We start from the raw sequence: 21447 nt of genomic DNA, 5'->3' as shown, positions 1-21447 counted from the left end.
ATGCTGATGCATAGGAGCACATGTACCCCAATGTTCAGAGCAGCAATGTCAACAATAGTCAAAACATGGAAAGAGCCTAATGTCCATCACCTGATGAGTGGATCAAGAAGATGTGGTATATATACATGATGGAGTATTATATGGCAATGAGGAAGAATGAAATATGGCCATTTGTAGGAAAGTGGATGGACCTTGAGGGTGTCATGCTGAGCAAAGTAAGCCAGGCAGAGAAGGACAGAAACCATATGTTTGCACTCATAGGTCTAACAGGAAAACAGGAGAAACCTAATGGAGAACCAGGGGGAGCGGAGGAGGGACAGAGAGTTGGGGAGAGAGAGGGATGCAAAACTTGAGAGACTATTGAATGCTGAAAATGAACTGAGAGTTGAAGGGGAAGGGGGAGGAGGGAAAAGAGGTGTTGGTGATGGAGGAGGGCACTTGTGGGGAAGAGTACTGGGTGTTGTATGGAAAACAATTTGACAATAAAATATTATGGGAAAAAAAAAAGAAATGTTAGCTAAGAGTCTACAACTAGAAACTCCCTACTGTCCAGGAGTCATGCTGAGGGGGTCTGAGGGAAACTAAGCCAAAACTGATGGGTATCTGTGGCATGGAAGAGAGACACTCCCCACTTAAAATAAACCCTAGGACAACACACACCTTGCCTCCCCCGTCCCTGCCACACTTCTTACAACTCAGCACGCCCTCAGGTGCAGTCACTCTTGCATTGTAACCCAGAAAGAAGGAAGGGAGGAGGGGGCAAAGGTAGAAGAACTGCCCATTTAAATTATTTTTTAAATTTATTTTTGACACAGAGAGAGACAGAGCATGAGAGAGGGAGGGGCAGAGAGAGAAGGAGACATAGAACCGGAAGCAGACTCCAGGCTCTGAGCTGTCAGCACAGAGCCCGACACAGGGCTCGAACCCACAAACATGAGATCTGACCTGAGCTGAAGTCGGAGGCTTAACCGATTGAGCCACCCAGGCGCCCCAGAAGTGCCCATTTAAAAAGCCAGATTGTGTTCAGTTATATCCTCTTGGTTCTCAGATGATGGTGCCTACATAATTACCCTCCTTCACGTAGTGGGTCCTTTGAAGCCGCCCTACACTGTAGGACAAATCATTTGCCCACCTGACTACAGAGCATGAACTGTGTAGACAGGATAAGGGGCTCCCAAGAAACACCATCTTGAGAGGAAGCTCTCCAGCTCCCCATGGCTCCTCCCACAGACTGAAGTTCACCTTTGTGTCACTCAGGTTGGAGCAGAACTGTCAAGAGACCCAGAGATTGAAAAGCTACGCTTATAAAGACGTTCTGCATCCCAGGCATGGATGAATGGCATGGTCAATGGCTGGCTATGAAAACAAGATGACGGGACAAAAGAGACGAAGAACAAAGCAATAAAGATGAAAAAAAAAAAAAAGGAGAAATGGGGAAAGACACAATTTAACCAAACTCCTCCAAATTTTAGAATCTGGCAGCATAGAGACATCAAAACACAGAACAGCACTTGGTAATGGGTGACGTTTGCTGTTGGTGTGTGAAACAGTATCTTTGCTACATTTCAAACAATGGGATTTCAAGCCTCTCATTTTTATGTCCTGGCGTCCTTTGCTGTTCAATTTTCTTTTTCCGCCAACCTTTCTGTTCTCCACCGCCGAGTTCCTCTGGTAAAGTGGCAACAGGTTTGTCGTGTTGCGAAGTGTCAGATGAAACGGTGCGGGTGGGTTAGAGCCTTCCCTATTCCCTCATTCACGGGAGGGATCCCGAAGGGCCTTCCACACCCCCAAACACGGTCAGCACTCGCCATACAACAGTGGGAAAACCGATGGGGGTTATCGTCTGGGAGGGAAGGTAGACACTAATCCTCAAATGATCACACAAATATATAACAAACTGTTCACTTTAGACAAGTGAGGGAGGGGAGGGGCGCGGAGCTCGCCGGGAGAGTCAGAGGAGGCTGGCCCCAGGCACTGCAGTCTGAAAGGAGCTCAGAGCTCGGAAGGGGTCTAGGAGGCCTGGGGAAAGGGAGGGGAAGGGAGGGGAGGGGGGCCGTTAGCGGGAGAGAACTGCTCTTGCAAGGACCTCAAGTATAGAGGGACTGTAATGTATTTCAGGAACGGAAAAGCCTGTGGCTGGAACAAAAGATATGAAAGAATAAAGCAGCATCCCGAGTGCTAAGGTGATCAAGGAAAAATGGCATTCTACTGCTCCGAAAAGTCCAGTGTGGAGGGTGTGTCGCTTTGGTCCAGACACAGAGAATACCGTGGGTGTAGCACACTATTTGGTAATCGTTTGGAGCTCCTCCCTACCCGGGAGAGTAATGACCCAGATTTTTTTCAGCATGATCATGTCCACTTTCCCTATTCTGTTATTTTAAGCAAAATACAGATTTTTTTTCACTGCCAAACTGCAAAACAAGAGCCATGTCCTTTAAAAAAGCCAGCCAACACACACACACACACACACACACACACACACACACACACACTCTATCTCTCTTTCTCTTTTTCTCTTCCCCAGATTTTCACTGATTTTTCATATTGCATCTAAATTTGAAATAAATAAATGCAGACATAAGTTGGCTCAAGAAAGAACTGCAAAGATAGTATCAATAGGAAAGTAAAAGGAATTGGATATTTTGATGTTAATTTGCATATACACTACAAAAAAAGTTCCAAGGAATACACCCTGGTGGCTTTTGTTCTGTTCTGAACTCTGTACATTGCTCTCGGGACACCTAACTTACGTTCTAATATCGGGAAGGGCCCCTGCTCTGCAATGCTATAATCGTTCTAAAGTTAAAAACCATTACGTATCCATTTCTAAAATTAAAGGCTACACTCATTTTGGATGATGTCATTTTGTCTGGGCTTCTGCATTCTCAAGAAGAACAATGTAAAATAATCAGGAATATTAGTCCCAAGGTGACCAGCTTTCTGATTTCTCTCATAGAAGTGTGAAATAGGGAGGAAGGAAGGAAGGAAGAAGGGGGATGGTGAGCAAGAGATTAAAGTTTAATAATAAAGATACAATCACAGAATCAATTTGTGCCTTGAAATCTGTTTCTAGGAACAAAATTCTAAGCATTCGAAGAAAGCATTCGAAGCTTCTTAAACAGATGAAAACATATGCTCCACTTCTTGTCCAAACTTGCTGTTAACTAAAATGTTATTATTTACTTCGTGCATCATTTCTATACTTTCCTGGTTAGGAAGTGTCCAACTCCATCCTAACTAGGAAGAAACCTTTCCTGGCCAAGGACTGAATTCTCTGCAAGTTGCTGATGTGTATAGTGAGGAAACCCCAAATGCTGTATGAAAAGAACAAACCAGAGTTAACTGTTTTTCTTCATTACCACAACAAAAATCAGGAAATAAAGAGTCCAATTATATTAGAGTATAGTTTGGGCAAAACCACAGCTTCTAAAATTAAAACCCCAAACCATTTGCATGGCGGAAAATGTAAATTGTTAATGAACACTGCATCATATCAGTTTCCTGCTCCAGATGGCTCTCTGTTGGGTTGGCAACAAGTCAAGAGACTGACGAAGAGGTGCCGGCATATGTCTTGTGTTTAAAATGAAAGGGGAAAAAAAAAAAAAGGAGAAGGGGGCTTTGTTTTATAAACACTTCAGTGAAAATTACCATTCCTTTTGGGACCAATTCAGTCCAGGTGCTAAAGTCAGAATAAACAGGCAACACATGAAGGCATAAAAAGTCAGGCTTCTATGGGAATTACATTCTTGGTTACATTTAAAACTAAATTTGAAAATACAAATCACTATCGCCATGGCTATACACACATGTTCTCCTTCTGGTTTTTTAAATATTAATCTTCTATTCTCACATAATAAACTAATATGTCCCTTTTTAATTTTCTTCTGCTGCAATATTAACCTGAACTGTTTGTACCTAAATGTTTTTTCATTTTTACCAAAGGTCCTTAAGAATCTCCTTTTGGTTTTACAGGACGTTCCTATATAATCTGATTAAAGGTAACTTTACTTTCAAGGGACACTGTGTCCTAGAAGCTGGGACACGAATTCAGCATGAACACTCACAACAACCTCCCTTCCAATGTTAATTTTTAAAAACCTTACGTTGACAATATACCTACACCTTCCTTATTCTAGGCACTATGACCTTAATAGATACACTGTCTAATAGATTTAAAACAAAATCCTACCTGATACCTTTGCTTCTGAAGCAAATGCAGAATCTGAATTTCTACTCAGCAGTAGATCATCAAATACACACCAAAATACTAAGTATTTTCTTGGGGTAGTAGGTTGATGGGTAATTTTTAATTTTATTCTGTTTGTTAAGGTGCAAAAGCTCTTTGAAGTATTCTACGATGAACAGATGATTTCTGTAATCAGGAAAAATCCAATGCTGGTTTAAGGAACATATAACATGAATGGAACTTTACAATTCATCTAAATGGCAGTCCTTACCCTTCAGAAGCTTATATTCAAGATTTGTAAATAATTACACAGCTATGCACGACACGCACAATTACTGAGTGTGGAGAGGTGATCTACATGGTGAAAACAGCTTTACATCTATGAATTACTTTAGTTGACAGTTGCTTTGATACTTTTCCTAAGATACCAGTGAAAATTCTGGACAATTATTTTTCGGTATACAAATTCTTACTCTCAAAGTGATTTATGCAGGTGTCAAAGACCTCTTCTTCCATTTATAGCTAAAATATCCAAACTCAAGAGACAGAAGACAAGATAGTTGTGTCCTTGTAATTCTAAGGATGTAAAACTGGTTTATTAGTGAATTTTCTCAAGAAGCATATGTCAGTATGTCAGGCCTGTAAGTCAGTATCCCTTTCCTTGTAGAATCACTCCAGTCCCCCTTCCAAGAAGCAATAATGGACTGTCGATCACAGTCCATGGTACATTCTCCAAATCCTTGCTCCTGCCTCCCTCCCTTCTATTGCCCAACACAGAATGTCCACATGACTCTGTAAGGACGAAGGTCTGAATTTGGCTTCTCAGAATCATTAGACAAGAGAAGGGCACACATTGCCCAAGGCAGGAGGGACCACCCTTGTAATACTCAATCAGGAAAGGCCAGCTGACACCCTTAACATTTCTAAGGGCAGACCTAGAAGGCTAGTCATGCCCTACATGAGGGTCCTGGGCCCACTCTGCAACTGGTCAATACTCTAAATGTTGTGATTGGCTCCCACCAAAAGTAACAATGTATGGTTAAAGTTACTGCCAATATTGATAGGTGATAGTGATTGGGTCACTGTACCTGTGTCACAATTTCCTGTAACTCCCCCTTCCCAAACCCATAAAGGCCCTACCCTACTTTGTTCGGGCTCTCAGCATGGATCCACTGCGCTGGTAAAGTCTGTGAGCCTGAGCTTAGGCCTGGCCAGCCTAAACTTAAATAAAGCCCTTTGCTTTTGCATGTGTGACTCGGTCCCCCTGCCAGTTTCTGGTTTTGGGGAACGACATTAAAAATCTGGGCATAACAACTCAATGTAGCCAGAGAGAACCCCAGTCCCCTGGCAACAGTGGGTTGAAATTCAGTCAGCTTTGTTTCCCAGGATTGATCAGAAAAGCCCTCTTTTTCCCTGGGTTGCTATTCTGGAATGACATAAACCAGGAATGGCTTGGGGAGATGAGAGGTCCACAGAGGCTGCTGTAATTTGAGAGAATTAGGCCAAATCTTTGAAGGCAGAAAAGCTTAGAAGATACAAAGGATCCTAATCACACTGTTGGAGCCTCTACCCCAACTCTCCTAAATATAGTTCTAATTTTGGACTTCCCAGATGAGCCAATATGAAAAACAAATACCAACTAGGAAAACATACTAGCAAAATATACAACTAAGTGTTAATAACATTAATAACCCAGATGCTCTGATTTTAAATCATTAAGAATATAATGAATAACACAGTAGGAAAAAAGGAAAGGACCATGAATAGGCAATTCACAAAAGATTAAATGCAAATGGAAAAATCTGTTTTTCATCACTACTCAGTAAAATGAAATTTATATGTCGCCTCTACACTTTTCATTTCCAAATTTTCTACAATGAGGACGTCTGACTGTAATAGTAGAGGAAAATCCTTAAAGATTTTAAAATATAAAATTAAAGAATGTTAGCCTGGCATCAGATGGCATAATGAATGGGTAGGTAGCCATAAAGAGAAGGCCATGGCCAAGATGTGCCTGGGGATAAGGGAGCATTTTTGCACAGATGTAAACAGCATCTTAAAGACAACAGAGATGGACTGCAAGAGTAGCCACCTCCTGCAGGGGTGAAGTTGAGTCAGTGACTCCAGCCTCCCTCCTGAGATGATAGTGATATCCTAAAAAAGACAGAATCGTATTGAGGAGAAGCTGATTTAGAAGTAGGGAAGGCAGTATCCTGATTCAGTTAAAAAAAACATGATATAGAGTTAGTACCACAGAATGGTAGGGAAAGAAGAGACCTTAGAGTCACCTAGTAAGACTCTCATTTTATGATGAGGATCCTGAGTCCAAAGCAAGATAAGTGACTTACTTTCAGGTACATACCTATCGGCATATTTAGGAGTAAAATTTAGGCCTTCTCCCCACTGTTCACCTTTCTTTTTTTCTTTTCAGTTTTTACCTTTTGATCCCCTTCACCCATTTCTCTCACCTCCTAACCTCCACCTCTGGCAATCACCAATCTGTATATCTATAAGCTTGTCTTTTTGTGTTTGTTTGTTTAGGTTCCAGATATAAGAGAGATCATATGGTGTCTTTCTCTGTCTTATTGCACTTAGCATAATGCCCATGAGGCCCATCAATGTTGTCACAAATGGCAAGATTTCATTCCTTTATGGCTGAATAATATTGCATTGTGTGTGTATATTCACAGTTTGTTTATCCATTCATCTGTCAATGGACATTTAATTTGTTTCTATATCCTCACTATTCTGAATAATGCTGCAATGAACATGGGGGTACATATACCTTTTCAAGTCAGTGTTTTCATTTTCTTTGGATAAATACCCAGAAGTGGAATTGCTGGCTCATACTGTAGTTCTATTTTCAATTTTTTGAGAAACCTCCATGCTGTTTTCCATAGTGGCTGCACCAATTTACATACCCACCAAGGCACAAGACTTCCCTTATTCTCTTTCTTTTACTTTCTTGTCTTTTTGATCATAGTCATCCTAAAAGGTATGAGATGACATCTCATCGTGGCTTTGATTTGCATTTCCCAGATGAGTAATGATGTTGAGCATTACTTCATGTACCTAATGAGCATCTGCATGTCTTCTTTAAAAAAAAAATGTCTATTCAGGTATTCTGCCCATTTTTTAATCTGGTTTTGTTTTGTTTGTTTGTTGTTGTTGTTTGCTGTAAGCTATATGAGTTCTTTATATCTCTTAGATATTAGCCCCTTATATAAGTAATATAAAATAATTTCTCCTATTCAATAAATTGTCCTTTCATTTTGTTGATAGCTCCCTTTGCTGTGCAGAAGTTTTCAGTATCATGTAATCCTATTTATTTATTTTTGCTTTTGTTGAGTTTGGTGTCAGATTAAAAATATCATCACCAACATCTACAACAAGAAACTTCTGCCTATGTTTTCTTTTAGAAGTTTTATGGTTTCAGATCTAACGTTCAAGTTTTTAGTCTATTTTGAGTTAATTTTTGGGTGTAGTATAAGATAGTGGTCAAGTTTCATTATTTTGCATGTAGCTGTCCAGTTTTCCTAAAACGTTTATTGAAGAGACTGTCCTTGGCTCCTTTTTTGTAAATTAATTGATCATATATGCATAGGTATATTTCTAGGCTCTCTATTCTGTTCCATTGACTTATGTGTCTGCTTTTACATGAATACCATACTGTTTTAATTACTAGATCACTGTAATATAGTTTTAAATAAAAACATGTGATACCTCTTGCTTTGTTCTTTCTCAAGACTGCTTTGGCTCTTCTGGTTTTACTATGTTTCTATACAAATTTTAGGATTATTTGTTCTATTTCTTTAAAAATGCCATTGGAATTTTGTTAGGGATTGCACTACATTTGTATATTGGCGTAGTACGGACATGTTAACAATATTGATTCTTCCAATCAGTGAGCACAGAATATCCTCCCATTCCTTTGTGTTGTCTTCAATCTTTCATTAGTGTCTTATATTTCAATATAACAAGTCTTTCACTTCCTCAGGTATATTTATTCCTAGGTATTTTATTCTTTTTGACACAATTATTAATGGGATAATTTTCTTAATTTGTCTTTCTGACAGTTTGTTATCAGTGTACAGAAATATAACAGATTTTGTGTATTGATTTTGTACCCCACAACTTCATTGAATTTGTTTATTAGTTCTAACAGTTTTTGATGGAGTCTTTAGGGTTTTCTATGTATAATATGTTATCTATCTACAAGTAGTGAAAGCTTTACTTCTTCCTTTCTAATTTGGATGTTTCCCCCCCAATTGTTCTGATTAGGAGTTCCAATATTATGTTTAATGAAAGCAGTGTAAGTAAGCATCCTCATCTTGTTCTTGATATTAAAGGAAAGTTTCAGCTTTTCACTGTTGAGTATAATGTTAGCTGTAGACTTGTCATATATGGTCTTTATTATGTTGAAGTACATTCCCTTTCTACCCACATTGTTGAGAATTTTTATCATAAATGGGTGTTGAATTCTGTCAAATACTTTTTCTAGATCTATTGAGATGATCATATCAGGTTTTGTCCTTCATTTTTTAATGTGGTATATCACACTGACTGTGGATGTTGAACCATCCTTGCATTCCTAGAATAAATCCCACTTGACAGTGGCATGTGATCCTTTTAATGTATTGTTGAATTCAGCTTGCTGACATTTTGTCAAGAATTTTTACATCTAAGTGTATCAGAAATATTATATTGGTCTTTAATTTTCTTTTCTCGTGGTATGCTTGTCTCCTTTTGGTATCAGGGTAATGCTTATGTTGCAAAATGAGTTTGGAAGTGTTCCTTTCTTTTCTATTTTTTAGAAGAATTTGGGAAGCATTTGTATTAATTCTAAATGTTTGGTAGAATTCAGTGGTGAAGCTGTCTGGTCCTGGCCTTCTGTTTGGGGGAAGGTTTTTGATTACTGATTCAACCCCCTTACTAGTAATTGGTCTATTCCAGTTTTCTATTTCATTATGATTCAGTCTTAGTAGACTGTATGTTTCTAGGAGTTTATCCATTATTTTTAGGTTCTCCAATTTTTTGGCATATAATTGTTCATAGTAATCTCTTATAATCCTTTGTATTCCTATGGTATCAATTTTAGTGTCTCCTCTTTTATTACTGACTTTTATTTATTTGAATCCTCTTTTTTTTCTTGGTGAGTCTAGCTAAAGTCTTGTCAATAAGTTTACCTTTTCAAAAAACCAGCTCTTAGTTTCACTTGTCTTCTCTAATATCTTTCTAATCTCTTTTTAGACTAATCTTTGTTATTTCCCTCTTTCTATTAACTTTGGACTTCATTTGTTCTTCTTTTTCTATTTCCTTGAGGTCTGAAATTACATTGTTTGAAACTTCTCTTATTTCTTAAAGTAAGTACACATTGTAATGAACTTCCCTCTTAGAACTGTTTTTGCTACATCCCATAAATTTTGATATGTTATATTATTTTCATTTGTCTCTGGGTATTTTTTAAATTTCTCTTTTGGGATTTTAAAATTTCTCCTTTGATTTCTTCATTGGCTCACTAGTTGTTCAGTAGCATGTTGCTTAGCCTCTACATATTTGTGATTTTTTGAGTTTTCTTCTTGTAACTGATTGCTAGTTTCTTACCATTTTGATTGTAAAGATGTTTGAAATGATTTTGATCCTCTTAAATTTATTAAGACTTGTTTTGTGGCTTACCATATGATCCATCCTAAAAAGTGTTTCATATGCATTTGAGGAGAATGTGTATTCTGTTGCTTTGGGATGGAACATTCTGCATATATCTGTAAAGTCCATCTGTTCTAATGTGTTACTTAATGCTGGTATTTCCTTATTGATTTTCTGTTTGGATGATCTATCTATTGATGTAAGTAGAGTATTAAAATTCCATACTGTCTTGCTGTCTACTTTTTCCTTTAGGTGTGTTAATATTGCTTTATATATTTAGGTGCATCTATGTCAGGTGCATAAATATTTACAAATGTTACATCATCTTGATGGACTGACCAATTTATCATTATGTAAGTCCATCTTTGTCTCTCTAAAGTTTGTTTTAAAGTCTGTTTGTTTGATATAAGTACAGTTACTATAGCTTTCTTTTGGTTCCCATTTGCATGGAATATCTTTCTCTATTCATTTCCAATCTGTGTCCTTATATCTAACATGAGTCTCTTATAGGAAGCATATAGATGGGGTCTCATTTTTGTTTGCTTGTTTGGTTTTGTTGTTGTTGCTGTTGTTTATCAATTCAGCCACTCTATGATTTTTATTTGGAGAATTTAGTCCATTTACATTTAAAGTATTTATTGATAGGGTTACTTATTGCCATTTTGTCCATTGTTTATTGGCTATTTTTGTAGCTCCTCCCTGTTCCTTTCATCTTCTCTTGGTGTCTTCCTTTGTTGTTTGGTGACCTTCTTTAGAGCTATGCTTACATTCCTTTCTCTTCATCTTTTATGTATTTACTATAGGTTTTGCTTTGTGGTTACCATAAAGCTTATATATAACATGAAGCTTACGTATAACAACTTATATCTATAGCAGTCTATTTTAAGTTGATGACAACTTTAAGTTTAACCCTATTCCAAAGCTCAATATTTTTACTCTCCCCCACTCTATTTTCTATTTTGGGGGGGTTGACCATTTTTCCCTTTTTTTATTTTTTAAATTTAAATTTAGTTAGTTAATATACAGTACAATATTGGTTTCAGGAGTCAAGTTCAGTGATTCATCACTTCTATATAATACCTAGTGCTCATCACAAAAGTGCCCTCCTTAGTACTCAATACCCGTCTAGCCCATCTTCCACCCACCTCCATCTGCCAACCCATAGTTTGTTCTCTATCATTAAGAGTCTCTTATGGTTTGTTTCTCTCTCTTCTCTTTTCTCATTTTATGTTTTTGATGTCACATTTAAAATCTTTTTATATCAAGTGTCATTGTAGTCATAGTTATTTTGACTATTGTCTTGCAATCTTCGTACTAGCTCTATGATACAGGCATAATTAGGAGTAAAAATTAGCACCCTCCATGGCTGTACTCGCTTCAACCATATGACCCCATCTCTCCTATTTTGCCCATGTTACGTGTTCAAGAAACTTATTCTTGTACTCCATGCACTCCATTTTTTCTCTTTCTTGATTAATTTAACCCCATGTAATGTGCAATTAATAAGATTCAGCAATAATTAATCTCCATCTGTCATGTTAACAATTGTTACTATTGACATCATGTGCAGACACAAAAATGAGTAAGATGGACAGGATGACTCATACATTTGTGCATATAAAAACTTAATGCAAGAATATCTGTTCCAGTGTCTTAGGTAAGAATGAGAGTTTTTATGTTGTGACATGAAAAAAATTAAGTACTTGAGAAAGTAATTTTTAGTGATTCCTTAATATTTAGCAAAATTACTTAACTAGCTAGCTACCTTAACAGGCAGATCTAAGTATCTCTCTACATAGCTTATGATGTATTTTAAATATGAAATAAACATTTTAAACTTCACTTGATATAGCTGTTTTGTAATATGTGCTGTGGTTAACTATTCTAATATGTTGGACGGTAAAACTAAATGTAACAGTTCCAACATTTCTCATGGGAGAGATTTAGGGCAGACATATGTTCTTCATCAGAGTTTGCAGCAGAAATCTTAGAAATCAAGAGGAAAAATAGACCTTATTATACCAAAGAGTGTTGCAAACCATAATGGAAAACAACAGTCTTAATGTTGTTTTTTGTTTGGTTTTGTTTTGACAGCTCTGAAACAAAAAAAATCTGAAATAGTAGAAATGAAGGTGTATTCCTTAATGAAAAGTCTAATAATGGAATGCCACAATAACTAAGAATCCATAAGTTAGAATGAAGAAATAAGGTAGAATCACTCCTAAAATAAATTTTACCTTACTTTCTGAACTCCTTCAGATGAATGGGTGGGTTCTCTAATCATGGTTTTGTACAGTATCACCTACTATAATGAGCTAAACTTTCATTCAAGTGTGGAAAACATGAAGATTGGTGATGAGCTTTTAGGATCACCATTCCAGTTACCATAGCAACAGCCTTGTCATTGCCAAACCAGGAGGGATGCATAAGGTCCAAGGAACAACTTCTCAAGGGAAAGAGTTTTGAAATTTTGAAAACTATTTTTCAATTGGAATAGTGCCCTTAGGAGCAGTAACCTGCAAAAATGCACAGTCTGAAATTTGATTAATTATGAGGCAAACCTGTGAGATGAGGAAAAAAAATGCAGAGGTGATAAAGGAAGCATAAGAAGAGAATTTCAGATTGACTCCTCATCTTTTACAATTTTCTGTTTGGAAGTACTTCACATTTTTTTATTAAGAAGACTAACTTTCTACAAGGCTGGGAAAAGTACTTGGCCAACTATGAAAAATGCTTTGTTTGAAAGATATATCTCCACTAATATACTAAAATGTCTTTGCCTGTGGTAACCGAGATGAAAGTTTTTATAATAAAGTGGCAGACATGAGTAGCAATAATAATTTTATATGGTCTATGTTTACCTGAGCTTTTCAAAAGAGGAAGGCTGTCATAAATCATTGCAACTAGATTTTTCACTGTTGGTCGTAGAATGTGGCTTTGTTTCACTATGGATAAGGGCACAAAAATGCTTTCCATTTGGAAAATGGATCTGAAACTGAACCCACTGAAAAACAAATTCTCAGGGAACCTGGGTCACTCAATCAGTTGAGTGTCTGACTTAGGCTCAGGGAATGATCTCCTGGTTCGTGGGTTCGAGCCCCACATCGGGCTCTCTGCTGTCAGCACAGAGCCCACTTCAGATCTTCTGTCTCCCTCTTTGTCCCTCCCCTGCTCATGCTCCTTCTCTCAAAAATAAATAAAACATTAAAAAAAGAAAGAAAGAAAACAAATCCTTAACTGTTTCCTAATTCAAAGTTGATGAAGTTCGAATCTCTATTAGATTTCCTCTGGGGGATTCAAGGGAACCTAGTTGAGAGCCCACTAGATTCTGTTTACCTTCCCAGTATCCTTAAGAACAGTGCTTTCCAAATTGGACTTGCTTTTCCTCATGTGTTATGTAAAATTGATCTTAAAAAGGGCATTGGACAGGTGAGAATGAATAGCAAGGAAAAAAAACTTAAGAAACAAGATCCCTTAAAATCAAAACTTTAAGAAGTTGAAGATGACTTAAAAAATTATGGTCCATCATGAAGATAATTTATACATATTATCCAAATCAATGTGAAGTTTTGATTATTCCACTTAGAGTAACAGGAATCCTAACATTATTTTATGCCAAAGTTCTGGGAATTACGTGGCAAAGAAAGCACAACTATACGTCTAGCTAGAAAAATACCATCCTCATAGAATTTGGGAAGACTTTATGTCACTGTTCCTTCCACAAAACTTAACTCTTCATACTGCATTAAAAAAATAATATTCCTGATTTCTTGAGAGATTGGAATATCAGATTCATGCTCTCCTGGCAATAGTCAGAGGATCTCCAGTTTGACACACTCTCCACCATTCCCTATCCCCCTCTCTATTTAAAGACTGAATATCCTTTGCTAATTGTCATTACATTTTCAATGTTGTTTTTCTAAAACCTAACTACTTCTTTTATTTATAATACTTTCTAAGCCCCGTAAACATTTGAGTTTGATATTCCTATTGTAACACATGGTTTCAAAATTTTTAAAGTATGAGGATACCATATAATTATGGTTTTGGTATCTGTTAATTGAAAGATACAAAGGGAAAAATTCTATAACTTCAGCAATATCTTTAAATGAATTTATAGTTTATAAATCATAATGGTATCTATAAATACTTGTATATTTATATGTGAAGAATAATACTTAGTTTATGGATGATGCACAAAGCACATACAGAGCCATGAACCTTCTGCTCCAAGTCCTATATTTTTCTAGGGATCCATGAACCAAAAGTTGGGAATCACTAGTCTAGTAAAAGGAAGTATGGACTGAGAATTAGGAGACACAGTCTCTGGTCCCATCCACGAATAAACTATTGGTTGGTGATCTGAGGCAAGTCATACGTTCAGGGCCTTTAGTTTCTCATGTGCAAAGTGAATAGACTAGATAATTTTTGAGAACCTTTGAATCCATAAAACATAATAATTTATGCCTTATGAGCCATTATACCTATACAAATCCAGGGAACTGTGAACAGAGCAAAAGTATACCTGGGTTTTGCTGAAAGACATAAGGCTTATTAGGAAGGGAATTGCCATGGGGGGAAAATGGTAACATAGTGAAAACTGCAACACTACTCTTTCCAAATTTAGATACAATTTTAGACTCCTTGTTCAAAACCATGTTTGAGACATTAGCAGTAGGTTTGTGAATAAATTATCTCAAACAAAATACAGCATTATAGATATATTTAATTTGAGCTCAGTTGTTTGGGCTATAATTTTTAGACATGTAAGCTTATGGGCTCAAACTTACATGTTTGTTTCAGATTAAAGGAGATACTAGGTATAAAAGTCATTTAGGGGCACCTGGGTGGCTCAGTCGGTTAGGACTCCGACTTCGGCTCAGGTCATGATCTCACGTTTGTGGGTTTGAGCCCCAGAGCCCCACATTGGGCTCTGTACTAACAGCTCAGAGCCTGAAGCTTGCTTCCGATTCTGTGTCTCCCTCTCTCTCTGCCCCTCCCCATTCATGCTCTGTCTCTGTCTCAAAAATAAATAAAACATTAAAAAAAATTTTTTAAAGTCATTTAAACACTATAGTATCATTTAGAATTATCAGATACTACAATGATGTTATTACCTGTTATTTCTCCAATCCTTGTCAATAGAGGATCTATTTGGTCAAACCCCAATAAAGGGTAATTTGAAATTCTTTATTCACAGATGCCATTTAATCCCAAGTCATAGGAGTATCCAAAATCACACATTTGGGGTGTTTAATTCCATTTGGTCTAACATGTTGTTTTGCAGTGTTTTGTGTATTTGTCTTGTGTCTAAAATGACTGGAAGCTCTTTGAGGAGAGCTAGTGCCAGAGGATGGTAATGATGATGGCAACGAAACAACAAGAAAGATAAAAATAACCATAATGACATCGAACACATACAGCACATGCATCAGGATCTGTGCCAAGCACTTCGACTGTTTTATCTCATGAGTTTGGTATGGTCGTTACTTTAGATGATAGTACCAAGGATGAGTATGAGTATGAGGAGACTGAGAATCAGTGAAGTTAAATGACTTACTCAAGATCACACATGTGACTATGAAGATCCAGAGGCAGAACTAAAAGCCAGGCACATGACTCCTAATCCTGGGCTGTGGGCCTTTACTTTCCAGAACTGCCACCCCCAGAGTTTCTATATAATAATGCCAGGTATGTAGACATGTTCAATAAATACTGATAGATTGAAAATATTCGTGATATAAATCCAGTGATCCTAACACACAACAGCACATTATTTCAGTATAGATTGTAAAAGAAATGTCAGTATTATAACTAAAATTGAAGCACCTTGGGCATCACTCTGCCTTACAGTATATTATCTTGCCTTAGAATTTCCTCTGTCAAGGAAACTTATAATGATAATTGCAGCAAATACAAGTTTTCTTACCTACTATCAATTCTCACATTCTTTCTTCAGACAGAACCCTGACTTGGTTCATGACAAATATATGCCCAGTTAAAAATATTCATCAAGTTCTCGAGGAGCCAGAGGTGGTCATGAAACCCATTTCTAGCCACCAATACAAGTCTCTGGGGTAAGACAGACAGAAATGTTATTGTTTTCCAAATACGAAAAAATGTAGGCCCCATTGGTATATGCCTCTTACTCTCAGTCTTCTTCCTGTATCATCTGAAGCATGGACATAGTAAGTGGAGGAGGAGTGTCTACCTCATGGCCATGACGACAAAACCAGGAAGAAAGGAAGGGAGTGAGGGAGGAAGGAACAGAGGGAGGGAGGGAGGAGCCAGAAAGAACATGAGTTCTGCTGCCTGTCTCTGACCTTTCTACTGAGAAAAAAATAAATCCCTACTGTTAAACTAATCTGGTAAATTTCCCACTACAAATATCCAGATATAATCCTAGTGCAATGATATAATAAGTGATAATTATCACAGGGAGAAGAATTATCAACTGTAAGAAGAATAAATACAGGTTCCATGGTATTATCACGCCTCTATCATGAACCATAGATTTTTTGGGCTACTGTGAATCACTCGTTCCCTAGTTTTACACTAAACTAAATAGATCCAGCCACTACTGACCTTTCCTTTAAAGATACCAAAAAACCTAGGGAAATAAATCAATGAGTAATAAAAAAAATTGTTTACTAAAAAAATTTTCCAAAGTAGTTTGGGATGTCAAAACTATATGCAAGTTTTATTTTTCTTTGTTTTCTGATTCCAGAGTCTTCTGAACAATATACCTTAAGCACTGAGTTGCTCCTAATAGCATGTATATGTGCCAAGCTGTTTCATTTCATTTCAGTTCACAAGTCAGGTAGGTAGGGATAGAAGCGGTCAAAGCTCCTGGGACTGGTTGCTTCTGACTAAAAAGTTCTGTCCACTTACCTGATTACACTATGCAAACATACTCATTGTCTATGTGTGTCACAACGGGAATGTGGTTGGGAGGCACTGCCCTACATGACAGCTAGATGCTATAAAAATAACAAGAGCAATGGGAGAAAATTACGTATTTACAGTGTGTATGGACTGGAAATTAACTCACACACATAACATCATTTTACTTTTAGTAAAATCACTGAGGGGTCAATAGGGCACTCATGTATATTATCCAGGTTCAAAGATGGAGGGCATGCCGGCTAACACACACAGCTAGGAGATGACACAGCCAGGACCTCTAAATCAAGGATTTCTACAACCAAGCTCCATGCTTTATCTGATGCACCGCACTGTATGATGACATTCCAAGTTGACGCAGATCTTTAAAATTAGAATTTTGATTTCATTCTCTAAAGAAAGTTCAATGGTTTTCTTTGTTTTCTCTTGTGACTGCTATGCAAATACTAGTATATTTGGAAACTGATACTCTCTTTGAACTCTGCAAGACTGTGAAAGCACACTAACTGACATTTTCAGGTCATACCAATTTTCTTTTTACAGATCCTATCCCTGACACCCAGAGGGCCAGTCCTTATTATTTTGTGTGAGTAGAACAGAGAGTTTTTGCCCACCAGTCTCCCTAGAACATAGCTATCAAAAGGAAAATAGCATGCTGACATTGACCATGCTTAAATTTCAGTTTGTTTTGTCAATTACAATTTCTCATTGTCTTTTCCACAAAAGGGGAGAATGGAGAGAAATAAAAGAAATTGCCAAAAATAAATTACATATTCAACATATAAAAAATATGAATTTTAAACAGGGCAGTTATTGTCAAGAGATATGATTGAAAGATAAAGAATTTAAGTTTGCTACTCCTATTTTAGAAAGCTATACAGCCAATAGAGTTCAATGACCTAAAATAATATCTTAATTTCTTAATAGCAATGCAGAAAGAAAGAGGATACATGCACAAAATAGGAAGGTATGATGAAACATCTACAAGCAGCTGTTATAGACAGGGTAAAAACCACAGGCAATATGTACAGTATTAACCAAATATTAATTCACTGTTCCTAAAATTACATGATGGAATGGCTGACCATGCATGGCATACAACAGTACGTGCAAGCGAGTTACAAGATATAATAAATGCAATGGTTATGGAAGCAAGCCTGTGGCAGGCTTAGAATCTCTCATTTAAAGACTTGGGCTCCCAAGCCAGAACACCTGGGTCCAAATCCTAATCCTTTCCCTTTTGGGTGATTATCACATACTTGAGTTATCAGTACAGAAAAAGTATTGTCTTCTTGATTCTATCAACATTGAGATGAGTAAAATTACAATATAAAATGTGGAATTCTACTGATTAATTGCTTGCTTTCAACAATACTCTTAAACCAAATTTCATCAACCCCACAATGTGCACAAGGCATAAAAGAAATTCTGCCACCCAGTAACTAGTCAAGACTATAAACTGGAATTATATAAACACAACGCTGTCAGCAAGTTCATGGTAAATGCCAGGCTAACCTAGATCCACAATAGGCCAAGCGTTTGGAACGCAATCTGGAAGGCAATTCTATTCTTTCCATACATACTGGAATATCCCGCCTTCCATCTACAAGATGGAATCACTGCTGCTCCAACACCATCCAAGTGCTTTTTTGTCCTGAGATGTAATCAGTCTCCTCAGCAGCTAACTGATAACATAAATACTACACTTCTCAAGACATTCGATTAGCCAACATACTTAATAAGGGGTAGATCTATGGCCAAGTAAAGTCCTTTTGGTGTCCACAGAGGCTGATCAACACATATGTATTCCACTGGTAAGTTCACTTATGGCAAATTTAAATAGCGCATCTTACCCACCCCTGTTGAAACTGTACGTGCAAAGTAAACCTACGTAGGAATGTATACTTTGTATTGCAAAACAAGAGGTCTCTAAAATTTTTAAATATACTAAAATGCTCACAAATTCTTATTTTGAAGCTTCATTTGTTCAACTTACTAATTTTCCTGATATAAACATGAATGCACAGAAGTGTTTTTAAATGTGAAATCACATTTAAGAGCAAGAAAATGCAATATCCTAAGCAATCATAAATAGAGAAACTAATAAAGAGTGAAATGCTGGGTCAATAAACACCTTGAGTTAATATTAAATGAATACTCTTATGGCATGATTTCAATTCCCAAAATAATATAGTAACATACTAACGTTACAGAAAAGCCATCCAAATAACCTCAGCTAAAACAAGCCATCTTTGTTGTCTGTTTCTGGAAATTATGCATTTTAAGAATAACTTCCAACCAATTCTCCTAGCATTGAAATTTACTTTGAATCAAATTCCTATTCGAGGCACTATATAAACCATATTAAACTTTTCTAAGTCAATATTCATTTACAGCCCAAGAAACACATGTCATCACATATAGTGCTATAACTTAATGAAATGCGAGCAAGTTCCATGAGTTTTCCTTAGGTAAGTTTTTAAGTTGGCAGATAGGTTCTATGCGAAGCAAGGAAACGTTTCATTTTTGTGGAAACTTCACTGGATTTCCATCTCGTCAGGGTTTTGTTTGCCGTAACCAAACACAGACAAGGTCGGCAGGTAAGCGTGCATGCATGGAGCGCCAACGTCAACAATACACAGCCTCTTTCTGAGCCATCTGGAAAATTCCCTCAGGGAGGCATAACAGGCAACAGAAGGAAAAGTTGGAAAATACATACTGTGCCTCAGTGGAGCCTTCCTGAATGGAGAGGTCTACACACACTTACACACACACATTCATGAACTCATGGAAACTAGATAGGTTTTTAAAGTATTTTTGTGTGTAAGCTTCAACAACTTCTCACTCTTAAGCAGACCTGGGCTCAATCCATACTAGTGGAAATAAGCTTTGCACAAAACTTAAGTAATACAGAGTTTGATATGAAAAAACAGAAATGAATACCTCCGTGAGTTACGTCATAGTAAAATGGTTACATTTTATCATATTTAACTATATATTTCCCCAAAATCAGCCGAGCCCACATTACTGGGATGTTTAGAGATTATCTGAGATGCCACCAATTGATTCAGATTCAAAATGAAAGATACGAAGTCAGAAGTATGAAAGTACTCTTGAAAATAGCAATTTTCAATCCTATACCATTAGGTAGCCTCTTAGGGCAGTTTCATGCATGTGGGTGTTTTTTAAAGTTTAAAATGACCATTTCAAAGAAAATATGTCAACAAAAACCCTTCCAAATAAGCTTACTGCATTTTATTTTTTCTTAATGATATTATATCCTATGAGAATTTTGCTATTTTAACAAGGCTCTAAAAATAGGAGCTGTGACAGGCAACTAGAAAGCCATTTCACTACAACTGGAAAAACAAAACAAAACACACACAAAAACCATTGCAATGAAAACCTCATCCTAAAGGCTGGCTAGCATTCATCAGGCCTCATAAAACTCCAGACAACTCCAATGAACATGGTTACATCCTCTTCCTAGAATGCCTTTATTTTTAAACACTTTTCTGTATCAGCAATTTTTTATGTCCTATATTTTTTTTATTAAACACTCACCTGTGATTTTTTGCAGCAAAGGTGACAATTCAGACTCTTCACAGAAGACCTGAGCCAATGCTTTCTTCACTTTTTCTTCGGCTTCCCCCAGGTCTTTGTCCATTGCCAACTCTCCACCGACAGAATAGATATAGATCAGAAGGATCAACAACTCTTCAGGGCTGTAGTCATCGTTGGTCCTCTGGTTCAAAGGCTTCATCATTGGCAGCAGCTGATTCAACACAATGGACATGGTTGACTCCCCAATGCTCTGGAATAAAAGGTGGTGATGTGAAAATACGTCATTCTTATACAAAGATGTAATTTATGCATTGCATCAGTCCAAAGATAGCTTGCAAACAAGTTTGTGATGTTCACTGACTAGGTTGCCTTTTATTTGTTTGCTTCTTGTCCTAGAGAGAATGCTGCAAGAAATTTGGCCTTAGATTGACTTTTTGTAATGATCTAGTTTATAACGCTGCACTAGTCAAGTTGTAGAACCTTTAATATTATCTCACATATTGCTTAACCAAATAAGAATCCATTAGTTTTATAAGTCTATGGACTTCAGATACTAGAATTTTAAACTTAAAAATGTATTTTTAAAGCAATATGATTAAAAATAAAAACATGTCAGCATCTATATCTAAATGAATGTTGACATTCTTTAAGATGAATTACCTTAAATTTTACAGCATATTCTTTTTAATATTCTCTGTGCTTGGCAAATATTAGTCAGAACAGATTTTTTAGGAGTGCCTGGGTGGCTAGTTAGTTGGGCATCTTACTTCCGTATAGGTCATGATCTCATGGTTCATGAGTTCCAGCCCCACATCAAGCTCTGTGCTGACAGCTTGGAGCCTGAAGACTGCTTCGGATTCTGTGTCTCCCTCTCTCTAACCTTCCATCATTCTTACTCTGTCTTTCTCCCTCTCAAAAATAAATAATAGACATTTTAAAAAAGGTTTTTATGTCCATCACCTGACGAATGGATCAAGAAGATGTGGTATATATTCACGATGGAGTACTACATGGCAATGAGAGGGAATGACATATGGCCCTTCGTAGGAAAGTGGATGGACCTTGAGGGTGTCATGCTGAGTGAAGTAAGCCAGGCAGAGAAGGACAGAAACCATATGTTTGCACTCATAGGTCTAGCAGGAAAACAA

The 21447-nt window shown here is 37.0% G+C and overlaps 1 protein-coding gene across 1 annotated transcript in view; it reads right to left on the bottom strand.

Annotated features, from left to right (window-relative positions):
- The window catches only part of LOC115302053 (sec1 family domain-containing protein 2-like), a 327285-nt gene that overhangs the window by 215686 nt on the left and 90152 nt on the right, over nt 1-21447 (bottom strand). Inside the window, exon 2 of the mRNA XM_029952058.1 lies at nt 20300-20585. Within this exon, the coding sequence (XP_029807918.1) occupies nt 20300-20585 (286 nt within the window). The remainder of the gene's footprint in view (nt 1-20299; nt 20586-21447) is intronic.

Source organism: Suricata suricatta, chromosome 1, assembly GCF_006229205.1.
Source record: "Suricata suricatta isolate VVHF042 chromosome 1, meerkat_22Aug2017_6uvM2_HiC, whole genome shotgun sequence".
Classification (NCBI taxonomy): domain Eukaryota; kingdom Metazoa; phylum Chordata; class Mammalia; order Carnivora; family Herpestidae; genus Suricata; species Suricata suricatta.
Note: the sequence above shows the minus strand (reverse complement) of the source record. Positions and strands in the feature narration are given on the sequence as shown.